The following is an 18,799-nucleotide window of genomic DNA, read 5'->3' as shown; positions in this document are numbered from 1 at the left end:
CTGACCGACACCATAGATCTTTAATTTGAGGCATGGAACCCATTTTAAGAAATAGGGAAAGATAGATTTTCTCTTGCTTTACTTTTACTAATAAGTCTATAGCCCCAAATATGCCCTCTTTGTTTCGGGAGCCCTTCTGCACCCTTACATATGGTGTCATGAGTGGGGTTCTAATCCACCTGATAAGTAGTGGATGGACCCCAAGAGGTGCAGGGCCAAGGCAGTCAAATAAATGCCACCTACGGGATTACTGGGAATAAAACTTTATCTGAAAAGGCCACCCCATTTATATATTGTAAAAACACCTTAACCTCTTTCTTACCAGAGGATTCAGAAAGCAGTCAGGAGACAGAAAAACCTACTCAAGAAGAGCCTGAAAATCCCATAGAGGAGAGAGTCCCCCCATCTCCCCATGGCTCGGATCTCTCCGAGAAATCTGAAGATTAATTGTTAAAGGGGGAAAGAGTAGAACATCTATGTTGTTGCCGTGGAACATCCAGTGATTCCTCAGACGCCTCTGAATTCAACCAAGAGGAGAAAGGGAATTCTGAGGATTAGGAAGTCATAATTTCTGACCTTTCCCAAGAATCGAAGTCCGGAAGAAAACATAGAATCCCTGGTTCACCCGGCCAGTTACCTCAGAACCTTAAGATGAATCCGGTAGAGACTTATTCAAACGTCTTGTGAACCATCAGATAGAGGCAACACTGATGTCAGGAAGGTCTCCACAAGTTGAGTGCTAGTCCGAAAAGCCTCCTTCTCCCACACAGTGTTTTATAACCTTATATAGAAAGGGAAGATCTCAGGATTTTCTTTTTAGATTTTTTTTTAGCCTTTGAAAGATTGGCCCAACTGTTCCATTATATAAAGGACATTAAAACCTGCTACCTTGCACCCTTGTTGAAAGGAGAACTACAAGCCTCCTGCCAAACTCTCAACCCATTAGAGACTACTTCCTTTGATGTGATTAAAAGAGGACTGTTACATAGAGTGGGCCAAACTGATAGTTTTTATAGGCAGAAATTCTGGGAATTTAAACTAGGCCCCAGTGAAACACCTCTAGAATTGGGGGGCAAATACAAAACACTTTGTCCCAATGGTTGGATAAAAATACTTTATTTGAAGTCATGGAAGCTCTCGCAGCGTGCAGTTTTACAGCTAATTAAACCAACATTATATAGTGCAGTTGAGACTGCCAAAGCTAATGCAGAGGCCACTAAACAACTAGGGTCTATGCATAGAAGTGAGAATACGCAAAGAGATAATATAGTAAACACAAAAATGTTACCCTTTAAGGATTTGCAGTCCAGTTCGTAGAAAACAACAAACACTTTAAAACTAGGACGTCGAGAATTGGGGAAAAGAGAGGAAACAAGACATTCACCCTTAAAAGACAAGGGTGTGACAAAACTTGAGCGAAAGAGCTCTATGATACTGTCTCTGATCTGGTTCTCATGTGGCGCTAGAAGACATATGGCTAAATAGTGCCCTAAAAATCAGAAGGAAGAACCCACTGAGATGGGATGGATAGGAAAAAGACTAATGGGAAGAGATCGAGACCACAGAGGATACAGACCTGGAAGTATGCAGTAATTGTTCCATTCTCTCTACTCCCTTTCAAACCCATGAATCCATTAGAGTTAAGGGTACCCCTGCATGTTCCTTAATAGAGTCTGGAAGCAAGCAAACAGCGAGAAGAGCGTATCTGGTGTACACTGATGAGATGCATCTAGGAAGACCAGTGAAAATCACATATGAAGTATTTATTATTTTGGAACGTTTGTGACCTAGGGAAGGGAATCGTCCCGCCAGGCCTACTATTTGGAATTCTATTTTGAACGTTGTGACTTGGGGAAGGGAGTCATTCCGCCTGGTTGGTTTAAGACTGAACTCCAGGAGAAGGGAGGCATTCTCCTGGCCTGCAAAGGAAACATTGGGTGAAACTTGGATAATAAACCAGGAGTTAGGATGCATTCCGATGGGATCCGCACAGTGCTTTGTTATTTATTTAGTTTGGAGTGTAAGAGCCAGAAGAAGAGTTTTCTTGACACAGCACGTGGACACTTTTACTTTAAGCTGCATCCTGACTGAAACTTTAGATTTTTAGCTGAGGCAGGGAAACTCCTCTTAGAACTGGAAAGATAGGTTTTCTCTTGTTTCACTATAACCACAAATATGCCACCTGTGTGTCAGAGTCCTTCTTCTGCACCCTTGCAGAGTGTAGACCAAGGTTAGAGTAAGCATTTTGTCGGTCACTTGCCCCTTCACCAAAACACATCTAGACTATGGATCTGCCAGCTGCAGTGAGACCGGAAATGGAAAATTCTTGCATCAAAAAAGTATCACCTTTTTGAATTTAGCACTGGAGGAAAAGGCAAACCTGACCTCAGCAAGTGCGTCTCCTGAAGGAAGACTGCTTGGGATTGGAAACTTCTGAGGTCTTAGAATAGGTTACATCTTTTTACCCGAGTTATTTAAACCCTGTATATTAAGAGACCAGACGCTTGTCCTAGCTTTTACTCTGTATATGGTTTACCTGGAGCTCCTGAGTGCCATTGCTTTTTCCAAGATAACTAGACATTGCATGATAATATGTTCCAACTCGATTCTTCTTTCTTGTGAGGTGCTTGGGCAGAGAGGTGGATCTGTACCCTGCCCCAATATCTCCTCCCCCCACACACCTTGAGAGCAAAAACCGGTACATTTCCTGGCATTTTTAGCAGGGTGAAAACGTCTTCCCTTTCCCGTCCCCCGACATCCCCCCTCAACCTGCCCCATGGACCACCATCAGGACATCAAATTAAGTTTACACCACAATGATGAGTGATGAACATATGTCTCTTTTACCAAAATCCGAGTGCAACTATTTGTCTATCTGCCTTCCCATCCAAACACAATTTAAATGCAGAGAGTCCACTTTTATGGGGGTAGGTACTTCGTCCAGCTTACTCTGCAATAGTGGAAAAAGACACCTATGGGCATTCAAATTAAAAGGGATGACGGCGAGCTCAGGGGCAATGCGTTTGTCTTGGAAGCAAGACAACGCAGCGTAACATAGGTTTGAATCCCGATCCCCCACTTAGAAATCACACCATGGTATTAAGCGTGTTATAAAGGGGCAACGTGCTCGCCTTGGAAGCAAGACGACGCGCAGCAACACAGGTTTGATTCCTGGTTCCGCACTTAGAAACCTCTGGGTATTAAGCCCACTATAAGTAACCTATTATAATTACCAATAAAAGAACAATTATAATTATAAATATAATTATAAACTACCAATTAAAGAGAAAAACCGGAAGTACATTTCGTTGAAATTCACTAGGGTGTCAATGGCCCATAGATTCTGTCCCGGAACACTTCTCGGACTACATCTTAAGTCTACTCATGGTGGGTCCATTGATGGGCAGGCCTTCTTCTTGCCCCAACCGAGAAAGGTGTTCACCCTCTTGTGGCCCTCCAATTTTGAGATCCGAGGGTACTTTCCCTTGCTTCAATCGCTTTTGTATTTTTTTGGCCCAGTTTGCAAAGCCCCTCCTCTTTAGATGTGATCCAGCTATGTAGCTCGGTATCAAGGAACCTCGGACCCAGAGGTCCATGTGTAGCATATTTTCTTTAGGTTCAGGAGATCCATAATTGGCCTCCAATCACAATTTTAGAAGATTAAATGAGCATACTCGATTCTCTGCTCGTTTCTTTCTAAGGTGTTTCTTGCAGTAAAAGGGACACTGACAATTTTGCACTGCGGATAGTTGATCCCCACACATGTCTAAATGCCCCATTCCAATTAGAAATGCTTTTCCAGTCCTGTTTTTTCTTTGCGTTCTGGGCTGTGTTTTTACCATTATGAAATGCTTTTACCATTATGAAAGCAAGGCCTTTATGTGGGCCAGGCTCTTTCCCAAAATTAATTGTTGGAAAAGCCTCATACCTGGGAGGGCGCAAGGCCCCACCTGAAAAAAAAAATATATATATATTTCTGAGGCTTGTGGAATCTGCTTAGATCACATGCTGTGCATAGGCCGACATCTAGTGGAAGCTGCGGAGTATTACAGTTTGTTTTTCGAAAGTCGAAAATGGGCGTCGACACAGGCGTGCCAGTAATACTATCCCTAGTGTGACGTCCACTGTACCCAAGATCCCTCACGCGTGTAGGATCCTCAGATTGTTTTTTTCCGCCATACTGGTCGGAAGCATCTTGCGGAGTTCCCTGGCCTTAGCCATACTTTTGCTGTTATTATAATTTTAATTCTTATTCATTCCCTTCCCCACCCCAACGTCGACCCTCAACCTCGACGACGGCTGGAGAAGTCATCGACCGTCGACTGCTGCACGACGGATCTGGGCCTCGGTAGGCCGCTGGCCTCGGCCCGGGCCTAGTAGGCCGCTGGCCTCGGCCCTTACAAGTAGGGAGAGTGGGGGGTGGTACATACTCTTCACTCTTGATATATAGTTACATTTATATATATTCCTACACTTAGCAGCCCGCTGCCTTAAGGTGCGTATGGAGGGTACCCCTTTTCAATTCTGCCCCAAGTGCAATCGCAAATACCCTTGGGTCGACAGGCACGCCACGTGCAATCTCTGCTTGCCGAGGGATCACCCCGAAGCGAACTGCAGAGCGTGTAGTAGGTTTAAACCTAAGACACTTAAGGACCGTTCGACAAAGCGTTGGGCCCACCACGCCAGGCAGGAGGCCATGGCAGCGGAGGGCGCCTTCAGCGATGGCAGCGACGCCGTACTTTCGGACGGCGAGGGCATTACGGCGTCGAAAGACAGCCGACGAGCGCAGGTCCCCGACCTCGGAAGGTCGTCCGGCAAGGCGGCTATGGGGAAGACCCCCGGCGACGCAAGCGCTACACACCTAACACACACTAAACACACTAAGACCAACCGGACCTCGACGACGTCGACTTCCCGGAAAGAGGCACAAAAAGAACGGTCCGACTCAGTGTCCTCTGGGCGCTCTCGATCGAGATCGCCTCACGACGCAAGGCAATCATCCACTCTTGCCAAGAGTGCCTCGCTACACACACTAACGGAAGTTCGATCGTCGGGAGACGAAGACGACTTCCACCCCCAGGCCGCGCTCCAAGATACCGAGACCGCGGTTAACACCAGTGAGGCCCCACGCCCGAAGCACACAGATACCTTTCCAGACCCTCGACGCCAGGCGTCGAAAGTCTCTGGGGCCCCCAAGGGACAGGGAAAACATTTTTCCACGCACGGAGAAGGGGGGAAACAGCGGAAAGCACAGCCTTCCACCCCTGTAAAGCCTAAGCAGACAAGCAAACACATGTCTACCCTTGAAAATAAATCACCTGCTAAAGTAATACCCTGTTCCAGGGAATGGTCCAGTGAAGACATAGACAGGGTTATGTCTAGGATGTCTTCCTTGGCTGATTTTTATGATAAGAACCCAGAACACTTTCTTTCATATAACCCTCAAGGGGCCACACCCTCAGGCTCCTCCGATCCTATCCCGCTAAGTAAAAAGCCCCGGGTCGAAAGACCTGAACCCTTCGAGGTTCAGCCTTACTCCACTCCATATTCTACTCCACTCCCCAGTTATCAGGGACAAGTTTTCCCTGAAGAGGACCAGGAGTTTGCAATTATGGAAGAACAAACCGGGACAGATTACTATGCAGAGGATGAGGACCTGGAGGAGGGAGAAGATGAGCAGGAAATTTACAGAGTAGATTCCCCAGTACAAAGCGAAGCCCCAGTTACTGACTCTCCAGTTGATAACCAGCCCCTCCTTAACGAGGTTCTCGCTCGAGCAGCGGAACACTTCCACATCGACACCCACGGTGTACAGGAGGAAAGGGACTTCGCGGAGGAGTTTGTAGGAGAGAGAAGACCGGTCGCTCAGACCATCCCTATCCTCAAATCCATCCAACGAAGAATAGATCCTTCCCTGGTGAATCCTAACCTCACCAGAGCTGTCAACCCCAGAATTGAAAAGATTTTCCGGGCAGCCCAGTCTGACCCTCTGTATATAAAGGGACATCTTAAACCAGATTCCCTAGTGGTGACCAACACTAGAAAGAGGGCTGGCACGCCCTTATCTTCATCAGAAGCTCCTCCCGACAAGGAGAGCAAAAAACTTTACGGGTTTGGCAGAAAGGTAGCCTCAACGTCCGCCTACCAAGCAAGGATTGCGAATTCCACCACCCTGTTGGCTAGTTACAATTGCCATCAATGGGAAGAAGTCGCGGCGCTCATTGCCTCTGCTCCAGAACCGTTAAAGGGCCAGCTGGCTCGGATCTCGGCAGAGGGGAGAGCCGTGTCTGGTTGCATTTTAAAAGCAACTTTCGACGCCGCTGACAACGCAGGGAGATTGATAGCAGAAGGTACTGTTATCAAGAGACATGCGTGGTTACGGCAGTCGGGATTCAAGACAGAAACCCAGGCTTCTTTAATAGACAAGCCAGTGGAACCCGACCTATTGTTTGGGAAAGCGGTCGAAGACGCACTTAAAAATGCCAAAGATGAATATGAGACTCTCAAATCCCTTGGCCAGCTTACCAACAAACCCCCTAACCAGAGGGGGAACAATAATTTTCGTCGCCCACGCGGCCAAAATTCACAAAGAGGCAACTATGCCCAGGGACAAGGTACACAATGGAATAACAACCAGCAGTCTACCCAGAGTTACGGCAGGGGTAACAAGAGAGGTCGTGGAAGAGGCAGAGGCAGCCCCAACAAGGGCGGTGGCACGCCTCCACCAAAACAGTGACGCTCAGTTCAGGGTCCCTTGCCACGCAACCCCAGTAGGGGGACGCATTTCCACCTTCACCCAGGCTTGGGAAGGGATCACCTCAGACAGATGGGTGCTGTCAACAGTATCCGCAGGATATTGTATAGAACTACTGCAGCGTCCCCGGAATCATCCTCCACGACAAAGAGTGCACTCCCTAGAGCATCAAAGGATCCTTCTCGAGGAGATCGCCATTCTGCTAGAAAAGGACGCGATAGAACTCGTCCCAGGACACCAGGTAAACAAGGGTATCTATTCAACTTACTTCCTTGTGCCAAAGAAAGATTTGACAATGCGCCCAGTATTGGACTTACGGCCTGCCAACAAATATGTCAAGCCCCAAAAATTCCGTATGACCACGCTACAAGAGGTAATCCCCCTCCTAAAAAAGGGGGATTACATGGCAACCTTGGATATGAAAGATGCTTATTTTCATATTTCCATGCTCCCAGCGCACAAAAAGTACTTGCGCTTCAAGGTGGACAGTCGCCACTACCAATTCAAGGTACTGCCCTTCGGGATAGCTTCAGCACCAAGGGTATTCACCAAGGTACTGGCGGTGGCGGCTGCACACCTACGCAGGGAAGCAATCCCGGTGTACCCTTATCTGGACGACTGGCTCATAACGGGGGAAACCCCAGGAATTTGCAGGTCAAACATTCAGAGGACTATCGACCTCCTCCACGAATTAGGCTTCTCCATCAACGAGAAAAAGTCAAGTCTGGTGCCAGGCACCTCAAAACAGTTTCTAGGAGCTATCCTAGATACTCAGAAAGGATTGACCTTCCCTTCGGAAGAGAGAATTCGGAATATACTTCTGCAAATTCCGCATTATCAGTCAGGTCAACAGATAACAGTACGCAAAGCTATGCGGTTACTGGGCATGATGGCGTCATGCATTTACCTGGTCCCCCACGCGCGTCTGCGCATGCGTCCCATGCAGGAATGGTTGGCGAAACAGTGGTCTCAGGCAAGTGGTCATTGGGACGATCTAGTGGTCGTTTCGCCAACACTCGTACAGAGCCTACACTGGTGGACAAGAGAGAATCTCGCAAAGGGGAAACCCTTTTACGATCCCGAAGTACAAGCCGTGGTGACTACAGATGCATGCCTGACTGGGTGGGGAGCTCACCATCTCCACCACACAGCTCAGGGTCTCTGGTCTCACTCAGTAGCCAAGAACCACATCAATCTGCTAGAGCTTCTGGCAGTATTCCGAGCGCTAAGGGCGTTCGAGCCCCATCTACTGAACTTGTCGGTGCAGATCAGGACGGACAGCACGACAGCCATGTTCTATCTGAACAAGCAAGGGGGGACTCGTTCGCCAAATCTGTCCAAGCTTGCCCAGAAAATATGGATATGGGCACTCAGACGGAACATCTTCCTGTCATCGCAACATGTTCCAGGGGAGCTCAATTCCCTAGCGGATGCTCTAAGCAGAAACTCCCTCCCAGAAGAACACGAATGGGTCCTTCACAGAGACGTAGTAGAAGATCTCTTCTCTCAGTGGGGTTTCCCCACTATAGACCTATTCGCCACAAGCGAAAACAAACAATGCCCAGGATTTGCATCCAGGTTCCCCCAGCCGGACTCCCAAGGGAATGCCCTGTGGATGAACTGGTCAGGGATGTTTGCGTACGCTTTTCCACCAACTCCTCTCATCAGGAAGGTGGTGTACAAGATGAACAAGGAATCTATGACGCTCATCCTAGTTGCTCCCATGTGGGCGAGACAACCATGGTTTCCACACCTACGCAGGATGGCGGTGTGCGAACCCATCAGACTCCCAGCCTGGTACAACCTACTGTCCCAGCAACAGGGTCAAACAGTGCATCAGGAACCCAACTCTATGAACCTAGCAGCATGGCTCCTGAAGTCATAGAGTTTGGACATCTCAAATTACCACAGAGGTGTATGGACATTCTAAAGGAGTCCAGGAAACCAAATACAAGGCACTGTTACTTTGATAAGTGGAAAAGATTCGTTATCTGGTGCCAGAATAAACAAATCAACCCGGTTGATTGCACTCCTTCCAACGTTGTGACATACATGCTCCACCTGCTGGATGCAGGGTTGGTTTTTAACTCGCTGAAAGTACACCTGGCAGCCCTCTCGGCTTACACCACATCCCATAACAAGGTCTCGTGGTGGAAAGTACCAGTGGTTAAAGCCTTCATGGAAGGAGTAAAGAGACTTCACCCTCCTATTTCGAACCCACCGCCAGGATGGGACCTCAACGTGGTGCTAGCTAAGCTCATGGGACCCCCATTCGAACCCATGCATAAAAGTAGTCTCAAACACCTGACTTATAAAACGGCCTTCTTAGTAGCCATTACCTCCATAAGAAGGGTCAGTGAAATTCAGGCTCTGTCAGTGCAGGATCCTTTCTTTACTATCCACAAGGACAAACTGGTTTTACGCACACACCCTAGGTTCTCACCTAAATTCATATCCAAGTTCCATGTAAACCAGTCCATCGAGCTTCCGGCTTTCTTCCAGAACCCGCAAAGCTCGGCTGAGGTGAAACTACACACCCTAGATGTGCGTAGGGCGGTCCTATACTATGTAAATAAAACCAGACCGCTAAGGAAAACAGATCAACTGTTTGTCTCCGTAGCTACAGGCAGAGAGGGGGATCGCGTCTCTAAGGGCGCTATCTCGAAGTGGATTATCAACTGTATACAGCTGTGTTACTCTCTTTCTGACAAGACTCTGCCTTTTACGCCAAGGGCCCACTCTACTAGAGGCATTGGTGCCACTCTGGCTTTCATTGCAAATGTTCCCCTCGACACCATTTGCAAAGCGGCTACTTGGAGCTCTATTCACACTTTTACTCAGCATTACTGCATTGACACTCATTCCAAGACAGATACACAAGTGGGACAAGCGGTTCTAAGACACCTGTTTGCTCATGACCCTTCTCACATCCCACCTCCTTCTTCTGGTACTGCTCGCTAATCTATGCACAGCATGTGATCTAAGCAGATTCCACAAGCCTCAGAAGGGATACATTACTCACCGTAATCGTATTTCTGATGCTTGTATCTGCTTAGATTCACATGCGACCCACCCTTCCTCCCCTCCGAGAGAAGGCGCATGATTGCTTGTAGTCTTACCTTTTCTGTCTATCTGCTTGGATTATCTGTACTCACGCTACTCCTCATGCTTCCTCATGTCAGAAAAAATACAATCTGAGGATCCTACACGCGTGAGGGATCTTGGGTACAGTGGACGTCACACTAGGGATAGTATTACTGGCACGCCTGTGTCGACGCCCATTTTCGACTTTCGAAAAACAAACTGTAATACTCCGCAGCTTCCACTAGATGTCGGCCTATGCACAGCATGTGAATCTAAGCAGATACAAGCATCAGAAATACGATTACGGTGAGTAATGTATCCCATATATATATATATATATATGTATATATATATATAATATTTTTTTCTTTTTTTCACACAAAAATAAAAGTGGGGCAGGGGGAGCCCTGGGCAGGGTTGGCTCGTCCCTAATGGGCGAGCGTGCCTCGACCCAGTGGCACCCTCACACATTATGGAGGAGCCAGCCCAGTGAAACACTGAGCGCTCCCTCTGCTGCTTTTTCCAGCTGGGGGAGCACTCCTTGGCTGGCTGAACTGTCAATGGGAAACACAATTTCCCTTTGACAGTTCAGTTCCGCAGCTGCACATTATATGATATGATAGGTTATTTATAACGCACTATAATACCCAGAGGTTTCTAAGCGTGGAAACGGTGATCAAACCAGTGTTGCTCCGCATCGTCTTGCTTCCAAGGCAAGCGTGTTGCCCCGGAGCTATCATCCTGATATATGCTCAATGAGCCAATGCAAGGCTGAGGGTGTTCACCAGCCTTGCATAGCTCATTAGATTCCTGTTCATGATGCAGGAGCTTGAGCGCTGCGGAGGAAACTTCATGACCTGGGTAGAAGGTTTGTTTATGTTAATTTATTTTGTAAATTAATATGTTTGTGTGTTTGTTTGTTTGTTTTGGTCCGTGGAGCTGATTTTGGTGAGTGAGGGTTGTAAAACAAAGGCATTTTAAAAGCGCCTTTGTTGCACATTCACCTACTGAAATACGCTCTCCTTCTGAGGCGCTGTGGAGCCCAGGGGAAAGGGATGGTATTTTTCTACTGGACAACTATCATAGGTGTCTAGTAAAAAATACTATGCCTGCCTCTTGGGTGCTCCAGCGCCTCGCAAACACACATAATCACATTGTGCGAGTGTGTTAGGCACTGTGCAGATCAGGGGCCAAGGATGGTATCTTTTTACTGGACATCTATAAAAGATGAACAGGTAAAAAATACCATGCCTACCCCTTCTGCCACCCAGTGCCATTTGCAAACTGATTGGCGTTTTACCCATTTCTCTTTTTAAGTATGCTCTAAAAAAGCACAATTTTAACCCATTAGCTCCCCTAGGTTGGTTCAGGCCCCCTTACTACGTTCGGTCGCTAGGGTGTGGAGAGCCCAGGGACTTTGGTGGGAGCAAGGTGGGGAGATCCCAGGGTATGTGGTGGAGTGGCTAGGGTGCAGGGACTGGCCTAGGAATGGGATGAGGGAGCCCAGAGACTGTGATGGGAGCACAGGGATTATTATGGGAGTAGGGTGCAGTGGCGGCGCATAGCCATTTGGACACTATCCATTTGGCATTTTTGGGGGGGCCCGGCCTGCTCACATTTTGCTCAGGGAGGCCCAGGCCCAGGCCAAAAAAGTTTGAAAACCACTGCCTTAAAGTTGTTTGTTTTTTAGACTGATTCAATTCAAGTCTTTAAGATGTATTTCTCCACTTGGATTGAATTCACAGTGATGACTCTCCACATCTGAAGGGTACACAATTAGGGTTGTTAAGTACGTGTACATTATGCCGTGTGCTCTCGTTAATGTATACGGTTGATGGTATTTTAGGGATTTGCATTTGTTTGATCAATCGAGATTTTTCTGACGCATACTGATACTGTTACACTTAAAGCGGAAATACTGGTGACTGTTTAGCGCTGATAGCGCCCCCTGATTAGTAAAAGTCTAAAAAATACCGGAAGTGAAGCCGTCCTGGGAACTGCTAACGGTGCCCCTTTAAAAGTCTAGAAGGCTTGGCGATTAGTTCTGGTAGAGTCGAGTGAGAAGTAAAACAGAATGGTTAGTTCCAGCCAAAAAGTGATGGTGATCTAACGGGCTTCGGATACCAATTTCACTTGGTAAGCATACCTGCTGCCTGTCACTGTGAATGTTTAGCCCCACACACCTACTCCCCATTTTCATTACTGCCCGGGATACAGGGTGAGTTTCCCCGAGGAGCGCCTGCTTGTGAAAGTTGCAGACTTGAACCACTGTTGGCCAAAGCTGACTGGAATGTTGTGAAAGGGTTGTCCCGCCCCGTATGGGCCTTTGCCCCTATGCAGAGGCTGCCAGTTACATGGCAATAGTTCGTTTCGCTGGAAGTTGCTTCAAATGATGTCCATTTATATATAGCACGATATGTTTGTTTCTTATGCAGGTGCAGTCCCCCTCATAAGTGCCAGCGTTACTCCAACTGCAGCCACCACCAGTGAACACCCAACCACCCCAAAACCACACGTTGACCCTCGCTTCAACGGGGAATCACGGCAGGTGAGGAGGGGGATCCCCTGTATTTTCTGTGCTTGATTTGTCAACCGCTTTGAGGATGTCTCCCCTAACCTTGGAAGGCCTAGTTCACGCTATTTTCTTCATAAACATGTGTTGTGGTACTTGTTTTAATTTTCGTCGTCTTTTATTTTGCTTTTTGGAACGCACTGCATGCAATCCAATTTGTTTAGAGCCCATTTGGCGGATAGAGTTGGAGCGAGGGATGCCGTGGTGTTAGTTCGAGTACCAATGATGGAAGAATGTTGATGGCACCCACCTCAATATTCCGTTTATGATTAAAATAAATCCCTTCTGATTGTATATTCTGCAATTCGGGCTAGCGCTTCATCCTCCCTCTGCGCAATCGAGTAAAGCAGGGGGAGGAATGGGGTGTTTCTGCGCCGTGCAAGGCTCATCTCGAATTCAGAAACAGGGTCTGATTTGAAATGTGCAGAAATGATACTCCTTCATTCCCCTGTGATGGTTTGGAACAGGCGCAATGCATGACCGCACCATTCCTGTCTTGGAAGGAAGCAGCCCACGCTCCCGCTCACACATCCCAACTGCTTGAATTCAGTGATCGCCTCTCCTACAATAGACAGAGTCTGCGCAGCAGTGGTAATCGGCACGCCACTCGGACCTAGAGGTGATGCATAGCGCGTGCATTCCTGTGCCAAACCTCTCAACCATCCATGCCTAAATGTGACCTGCATGTCTCTCTAAAATGCCTCATGAATTGAGGAGGCTCTCCGCCCCACTGCATTGTAATGACCATATTCAATGTCATCTCTTCCAGGCCTGGTGTCAGAGCAGTAATCCGAATCCTTATCATCACACAGGTAGAGAACAGCCACTTTCTTAAATGGTACTCCCACGGGTGAATGGCCTGGATCAACTTAGTCTACACCTCAAATATCTGTTCTTTTTCTCTATAGGAAACCAACACGATCCATGTCGTGGCTGGAGCCCCAACCCGTACCATCCATTTATGTATAATCCACTGATGTATCATCCACAAGTAAGTATCCCACACGTCTCCAAAGCGTGTTAGCGCTGAATACGTGGGTGCTTTGTGTAAGATCGGTTCTTACACGCTAGTGTTAATTCATAGGGCCATGGTGTTGCTGTTTTTGGTTACTTGTTATAGTTGGCATTGTTTCCAGATGCGACCACCGAGGGGATGATTGGATAAAAGAATGTGGGAGATGTTAGTTAAATGGTAATGTCACTGCTGTACGGAGTGTTATCTCAGTGGTTCTACACGAGTGCACACTGCGCGCAGTGCCTTTAATGTTTGAGCTGTCCATTAATGGTGGTTTGTGTATGTTAATACTGCAGGTGCTCTGATTGATTCTAATATTGCATTTGTTTGAGACTCTGAACGAGTGCACTACCTTTTATGAGCGTATTGCCTCTAGGCACTATACTACCTAGCTGCAAGATATACCTGCTGATTGAGAAAGAAAAGCAGGATTTCAGATGCTGTTGAAACGTAATCTGCAACAACTCACATTTAAGTTCCTTGGATGGGCCCCCCTTTGCTTGGAGCAAGGACCAAACAGAGGAATGCTTAGTTTTCTAGAAGGCTATAATTGGTGAATAGTTTGGGATGCCTAAAGATACAAATCGGTCCTATGAGTGATATACCAATACATGTTTTTTGTTACAGGCTGGGAGGGCATTAGCAATCGAGCATTTATAAAATTAACACAGTTGTAAGAACTGTAGACTAGCTTAGCAAAAAGCAGCATTCTAGAAAGATGGGTTTCAATCTTTTATGATTTTTATGGATTATATGAACACCCATTTATAATCTGTTGAGGTTTGTACAGTTATTTGCGTTGTGGGGGAGACCTTAATAAAGGTTGTTGGTATAGTTCAACTGAGAACTTAGGTCCCTGTCATAATGAGCCTTATTCAGAGTGATGGAAATGTACACCTTTTTCACCAATGACAAATTAAAGAAAGCATGTTGCCACTTGGGCAACCTGGGGGGCAAAAAGTGCCAGGCAGATTGCCCAGAGTTCAAGGGCATTATTTCTGAGCCACAGGAAGTACTTGGCATAGGAAACTGAGCATCTTTGGTTCAGTGGAACAGATCCACGGCTCCCTTGCTTAGTAGTGGTTGGATCTCTTCCCACATTCAATGCAGGTGCTTGCTGCTGATGTTTGCCAAAAAATGGAAAGCTACACACTTGTATCCAAAGCAGTACACACTATTTGAAAATCTATTTGAAAATCTAAAATCTCATATTCAAAAGACATGAAATAAATGTTTATTGAATATCTATGCACATAATTCATGAAACAACATATACAAGTTAAACATATAAAAAACATTCACTAGAACAATATTTCATCTTTAAACATCACACACAAATATATAACACCAAAGCGAGTGTCTGTTGTTCTGAGGCATTGGAGCATTGTGCACACGCAATGTGCAAAGTCCTTGCTCCTTTACTAGCCCAACTTGTCAAGTTTCTGTCCTCCTAGCTCTAATCAGCTGGGCATTCATCAGGGCCTGAAAATCTCTATACGTGTGTCATGCTTCACTGCTACGTGCTTCAGTCTCCTTCCATAGTCCCTTAAATACATAAACCAGATACACTTTATTATAAAGGTTTATAATTAACTTAATTCATCCACTCTTATGGATTCCCCTAGAAACATGATATGGAAATGATTGCTCTTCATCTTACCGGTATGCCTTTCACCAATCTTTAAGACAACCTTCCAACTTTTAATGTAGTTTACTCTGCTAAATTCACTTTTAGTGCGTCCACTCTCTACACCCTCTCGCTATCCTGTGGGACAGCCGTTTTTGCTTTTGGTCCTGCTGGTGTGCCATGTGAGAGAGTCCGAAGGTATGCCAAAACATTCTAAAGTGTCCCTTTCGTACAATCTGAAACACCCATTTGGCGTAAGTGATCTGGCACAATATTCTGCACCCACGCAAGAGTGCTGAACATCTAGGAGTGTGAGGGGAGAAAGTCATTTCTATGACTGTGTCTGAGACTGGTCAGATCCCTTCGTGCTCTTGTGTCTACAGAGGATCAGTGATCTATAGGAAGACTGACATGGAGGTGGAGGGTAAAGCTCTCTGAAAAGGTTGAGAGCATCCTGCAAATGAGGCAAGACAATTAAAGTGCGACCCTTGAAGGCCGAAAGACCTACAGTATAAGCAGTATATGTGCTCCTTTCAGGCTGAAACGTTGCACCATGATGAGACCGAAGAGGAAAGGTAAACCCCTTTTTGCACTCAGAACAGTGATGAAGGGGAGGGTTGTATTGGTCTCAAGCCAGGGTATACAGATTCACCGGCAAATGCCTCCCCACCTGACATTTTCTCTTTTCACAGTATATTTCAAGCAGCAACATTATTTTACTTGCGATCCATTGTGGAACAGGATAACTCCTTCATGTATGATCAACATGATCGAATCTGAAAGACTGCCATCCCTGTCCTTGATGCCATATGGGACATAGCAAAGCCTGTCTACAAGACACCACTATCTGCCTGAACTAAAGGTAGAAGTGACATCAAGCTTTGGCCCCAAGTCATCCTAGGCCAAAGGCGGGGGTTACAGTTGCATCCTGGCTGGAGAATGCCAAAGCTGCATCTTTGATTCTCACCCCCTATGAAAAAGGGGCACCATGGGAAAGAAGATGTGTGCTACGTGCTCCATAAAAATGAGAGCAGACATTCCCCTGGCTATAAAGACGTATGTTTGGGAAATGTTGTGCAGGATCTCCCGGATTAAGAATTCCTGCCTGCTGCCAAACTGGAGGAGGCAAGGTCTCTTGTTAAAGAAAGACCTTCGCCTCTGTACACGCCATTGGCTGAGCTGATGATGTGGCGGGTGCAGACTTCTGTTATCTTCCTCATAAATCAATCCTCTTCTGACAGGGATGCACAAAATGTACTACATCCACAACCGGAGATTCAGGCACACATTTTAGACACAACCTATCCTGTCCATCAACGATTCTGCACGGAGGTCTAGGAATCTGTAGGGAATCAAAACGAAAACAGTCAGAGCACTGGGTGCCCTTATAAACTGCCACTCCTTTCACCCTTTGGTGAGTGGGGTTTCCTTTCATTCATTTCAAATATCTTTTCCCTCTCCCTCCACCACCATTGGTGTCATTCTTCCTATAGCTTATAGATGCTCCCTTGGTAAGAGGAGCTAGTATGGATCTGGCCAGTGCCATCCAACTGACTTTCCCCTGCCACCCACCCACATGTCCAGCACCTTTGTGTGACGCAATTACAAGTTCCGACAAATGGGTGCTTGAGATTGTTTGACAGAGGCACACTTTAGGATTCGTTCCCACATTTCTGGACTATATTTCATGGCTGCATCCTCAGATGCACCTGCATCTAATGTGATGAAAGGTCCAGACAGTACTGTGCAAGGGAGCTCTGGAGTCCATTCCTCCGCACCAAAAAGGTCAAGGTTTCTGCTCCAGCTACTTTCTGGGGCTCAAAATGAACATCTGCAAACTCTGTGAAATTTGCCTGGCACATTGTGCTTTTCTTCCATCCTCGCTACTGTCATCATTCAAACAGACAAAATAACGTCAATCTATTATGTCAACGTGCGGTGGCGGGCACCAGGTCAGCCGTTCTATCTCGTGAAGCACAGCTCGTGTAGACATAGGCAATAAAGTTCCACATCTTCATTTGGGCTCAGCACCTTTTCGGGGTAGACCATACCCGGGCGGACATCCTCAGCAGGACCCTGTCAATCTCTCATGAATGAGAGTTGCACAGTGATCAAGTGACATAGGTCATCCAATACCGCAGAACAGCAGATGCAGATCTGTTCACCACTGTAGAAAAAGCATGTGTCCACTCATTGCTACATGATTTCACAAGTGGGGATCGATGATGGATTCCTTCTTAGTAACATAGAAAGGGAGATGTGTCTCTACCTTTTCCCTCTTCCGCTCATCCCATAAATTGTGTCCAGGCACAGGGTGAAACCATGTCTGTTTCTCATAGCTTTCGCTTGGGTATGACAAGTTTGGTTTCTGACCATCACGTCTTTGTCCAGGTGTTCCCCAACAACACTCCCAGTACATCCTTGTCGGTAGTCCACCAAGGGCGGGTTTATCCTTCATTACAATCACAGATCTCTTGCACTGATCATCTGGATCCTGAGCAGTTGCGATTTGGCCATCCAGATCTATCCAATAATTACCTGGCAGTCCTCAGGAAAGGTGGGAACCCTTCTTGTAACAATATATTGAGAGACTACCCTAAACTTGGGGAGTTCACCCCCCCAATTAAAACGTCACACAATATCACGTTGATTTGATTCCATCTAGCCCTGTGTATGACTCATATAGAGCCACATAGATCCATCCCCCTGTGCCACCAATGAGCTAAGAACCAGGCCTGAGTACAGAAAGAATATATATTCTTTAAATAATAGGTTAATGAATATTTGCACCAATATGGTGTGCGGCTAGGTGTTCACGGACATTTCTCAAGCTTCTCATTCATTCGGATTTGGCATTCTTGAGTCTTTTTTCAGTGGTGAGCAGTAGTAAACGAAGTCCGGCTAGATAAACAACACACGGAGCGGATGCGCAGTGGTGTGCAGCTGTGTGTTCGCGGGCTTCCGGGAGACGGGGCTATTTTTCATAGCCTCCCTTGAAGGGACAAACTGCTGTAGGACTGTGGCTATGATCTGTGCCCGCCTTACAGGTACGCCGACAAAATTACTGACTAACAGTGGGAATTAATTTGTGTCATACGTTTATCAGCCTATTTGTATTACTGATTGTATGCCAGTTGGGAGTCTGACTGAAAGCTCAGCCTGAGGATTTATCAGTCTAATACTGGTTAGGGAGTGTGACGCTTTAATCATGGGCCATAGCCCGCAGCCAGTGAACTGTGTGTGTGGTGTGCTTTCTCATTTACATACGGCCCCCTCCGGCCGGAGTAATTTACGTTCTAGATAATGCCTGCCCGCAGGAAACTTCAAAAGGGCTGCTACAATCTAAGGAAGGATAGAAACAGGGAATCAGTTGCTCTGCCGTTAAGAGTAGAGCGAAAAGCGAGATAAGAATGGTAAAGCCCAAGCACAAACTAGGGGGACTCCTCTGGCGCAAAGAGGCACCATCCTGGCTTTCTTTGCCTGTGAGAAGGTGCAACAGAAGGTATATTCCTGCAGGAGCCTAGCGAACGTTCACCCCAGGACGGATCAATTGTGCATAGTTTTTTTAACTTTGGGGATATCGATAACAACTCGTTGCTAGACCTTTGCCTCTCCATACAAAAAACCATGGTCTCTGCAACGGCAAACCCACCCACACAAAGACAAGCCCCAGTGTTGATAAATGCACAGGTGATTCATGCTGAGGAAAGTTATGAGCTTATGCTGCCTGATACACACTTATCGGCA

The 18,799-nt window shown here is 46.7% G+C and overlaps 1 protein-coding gene across 6 annotated transcripts in view; it reads left to right on the top strand.

Moving 5' to 3' along the window:
• The window catches only part of RIPK3 (receptor interacting serine/threonine kinase 3), a 429,719-nt gene that overhangs the window by 385,679 nt on the left and 25,241 nt on the right, over positions 1 to 18,799 (top strand). For all 6 annotated transcript variants that reach the window (XM_069633807.1, XM_069633809.1, XM_069633810.1 and 3 more), the window contains 3 exons: positions 12,274 to 12,386; positions 13,180 to 13,222; positions 13,319 to 13,401. In XM_069633807.1, the coding sequence (XP_069489908.1) occupies positions 12,274 to 12,386; positions 13,180 to 13,222; positions 13,319 to 13,401 (239 nt within the window). The remainder of the gene's footprint in view (positions 1 to 12,273; positions 12,387 to 13,179; positions 13,223 to 13,318; positions 13,402 to 18,799) is intronic.

This window comes from Ambystoma mexicanum, chromosome 13, assembly GCF_040938575.1.
Source record: "Ambystoma mexicanum isolate Mex_15411 chromosome 13, UKY_AmexF1_1, whole genome shotgun sequence".
In the NCBI taxonomy this organism is placed as follows: domain Eukaryota; kingdom Metazoa; phylum Chordata; class Amphibia; order Caudata; family Ambystomatidae; genus Ambystoma; species Ambystoma mexicanum.
This window is presented reverse-complemented; position numbering and strand designations above follow the sequence as displayed.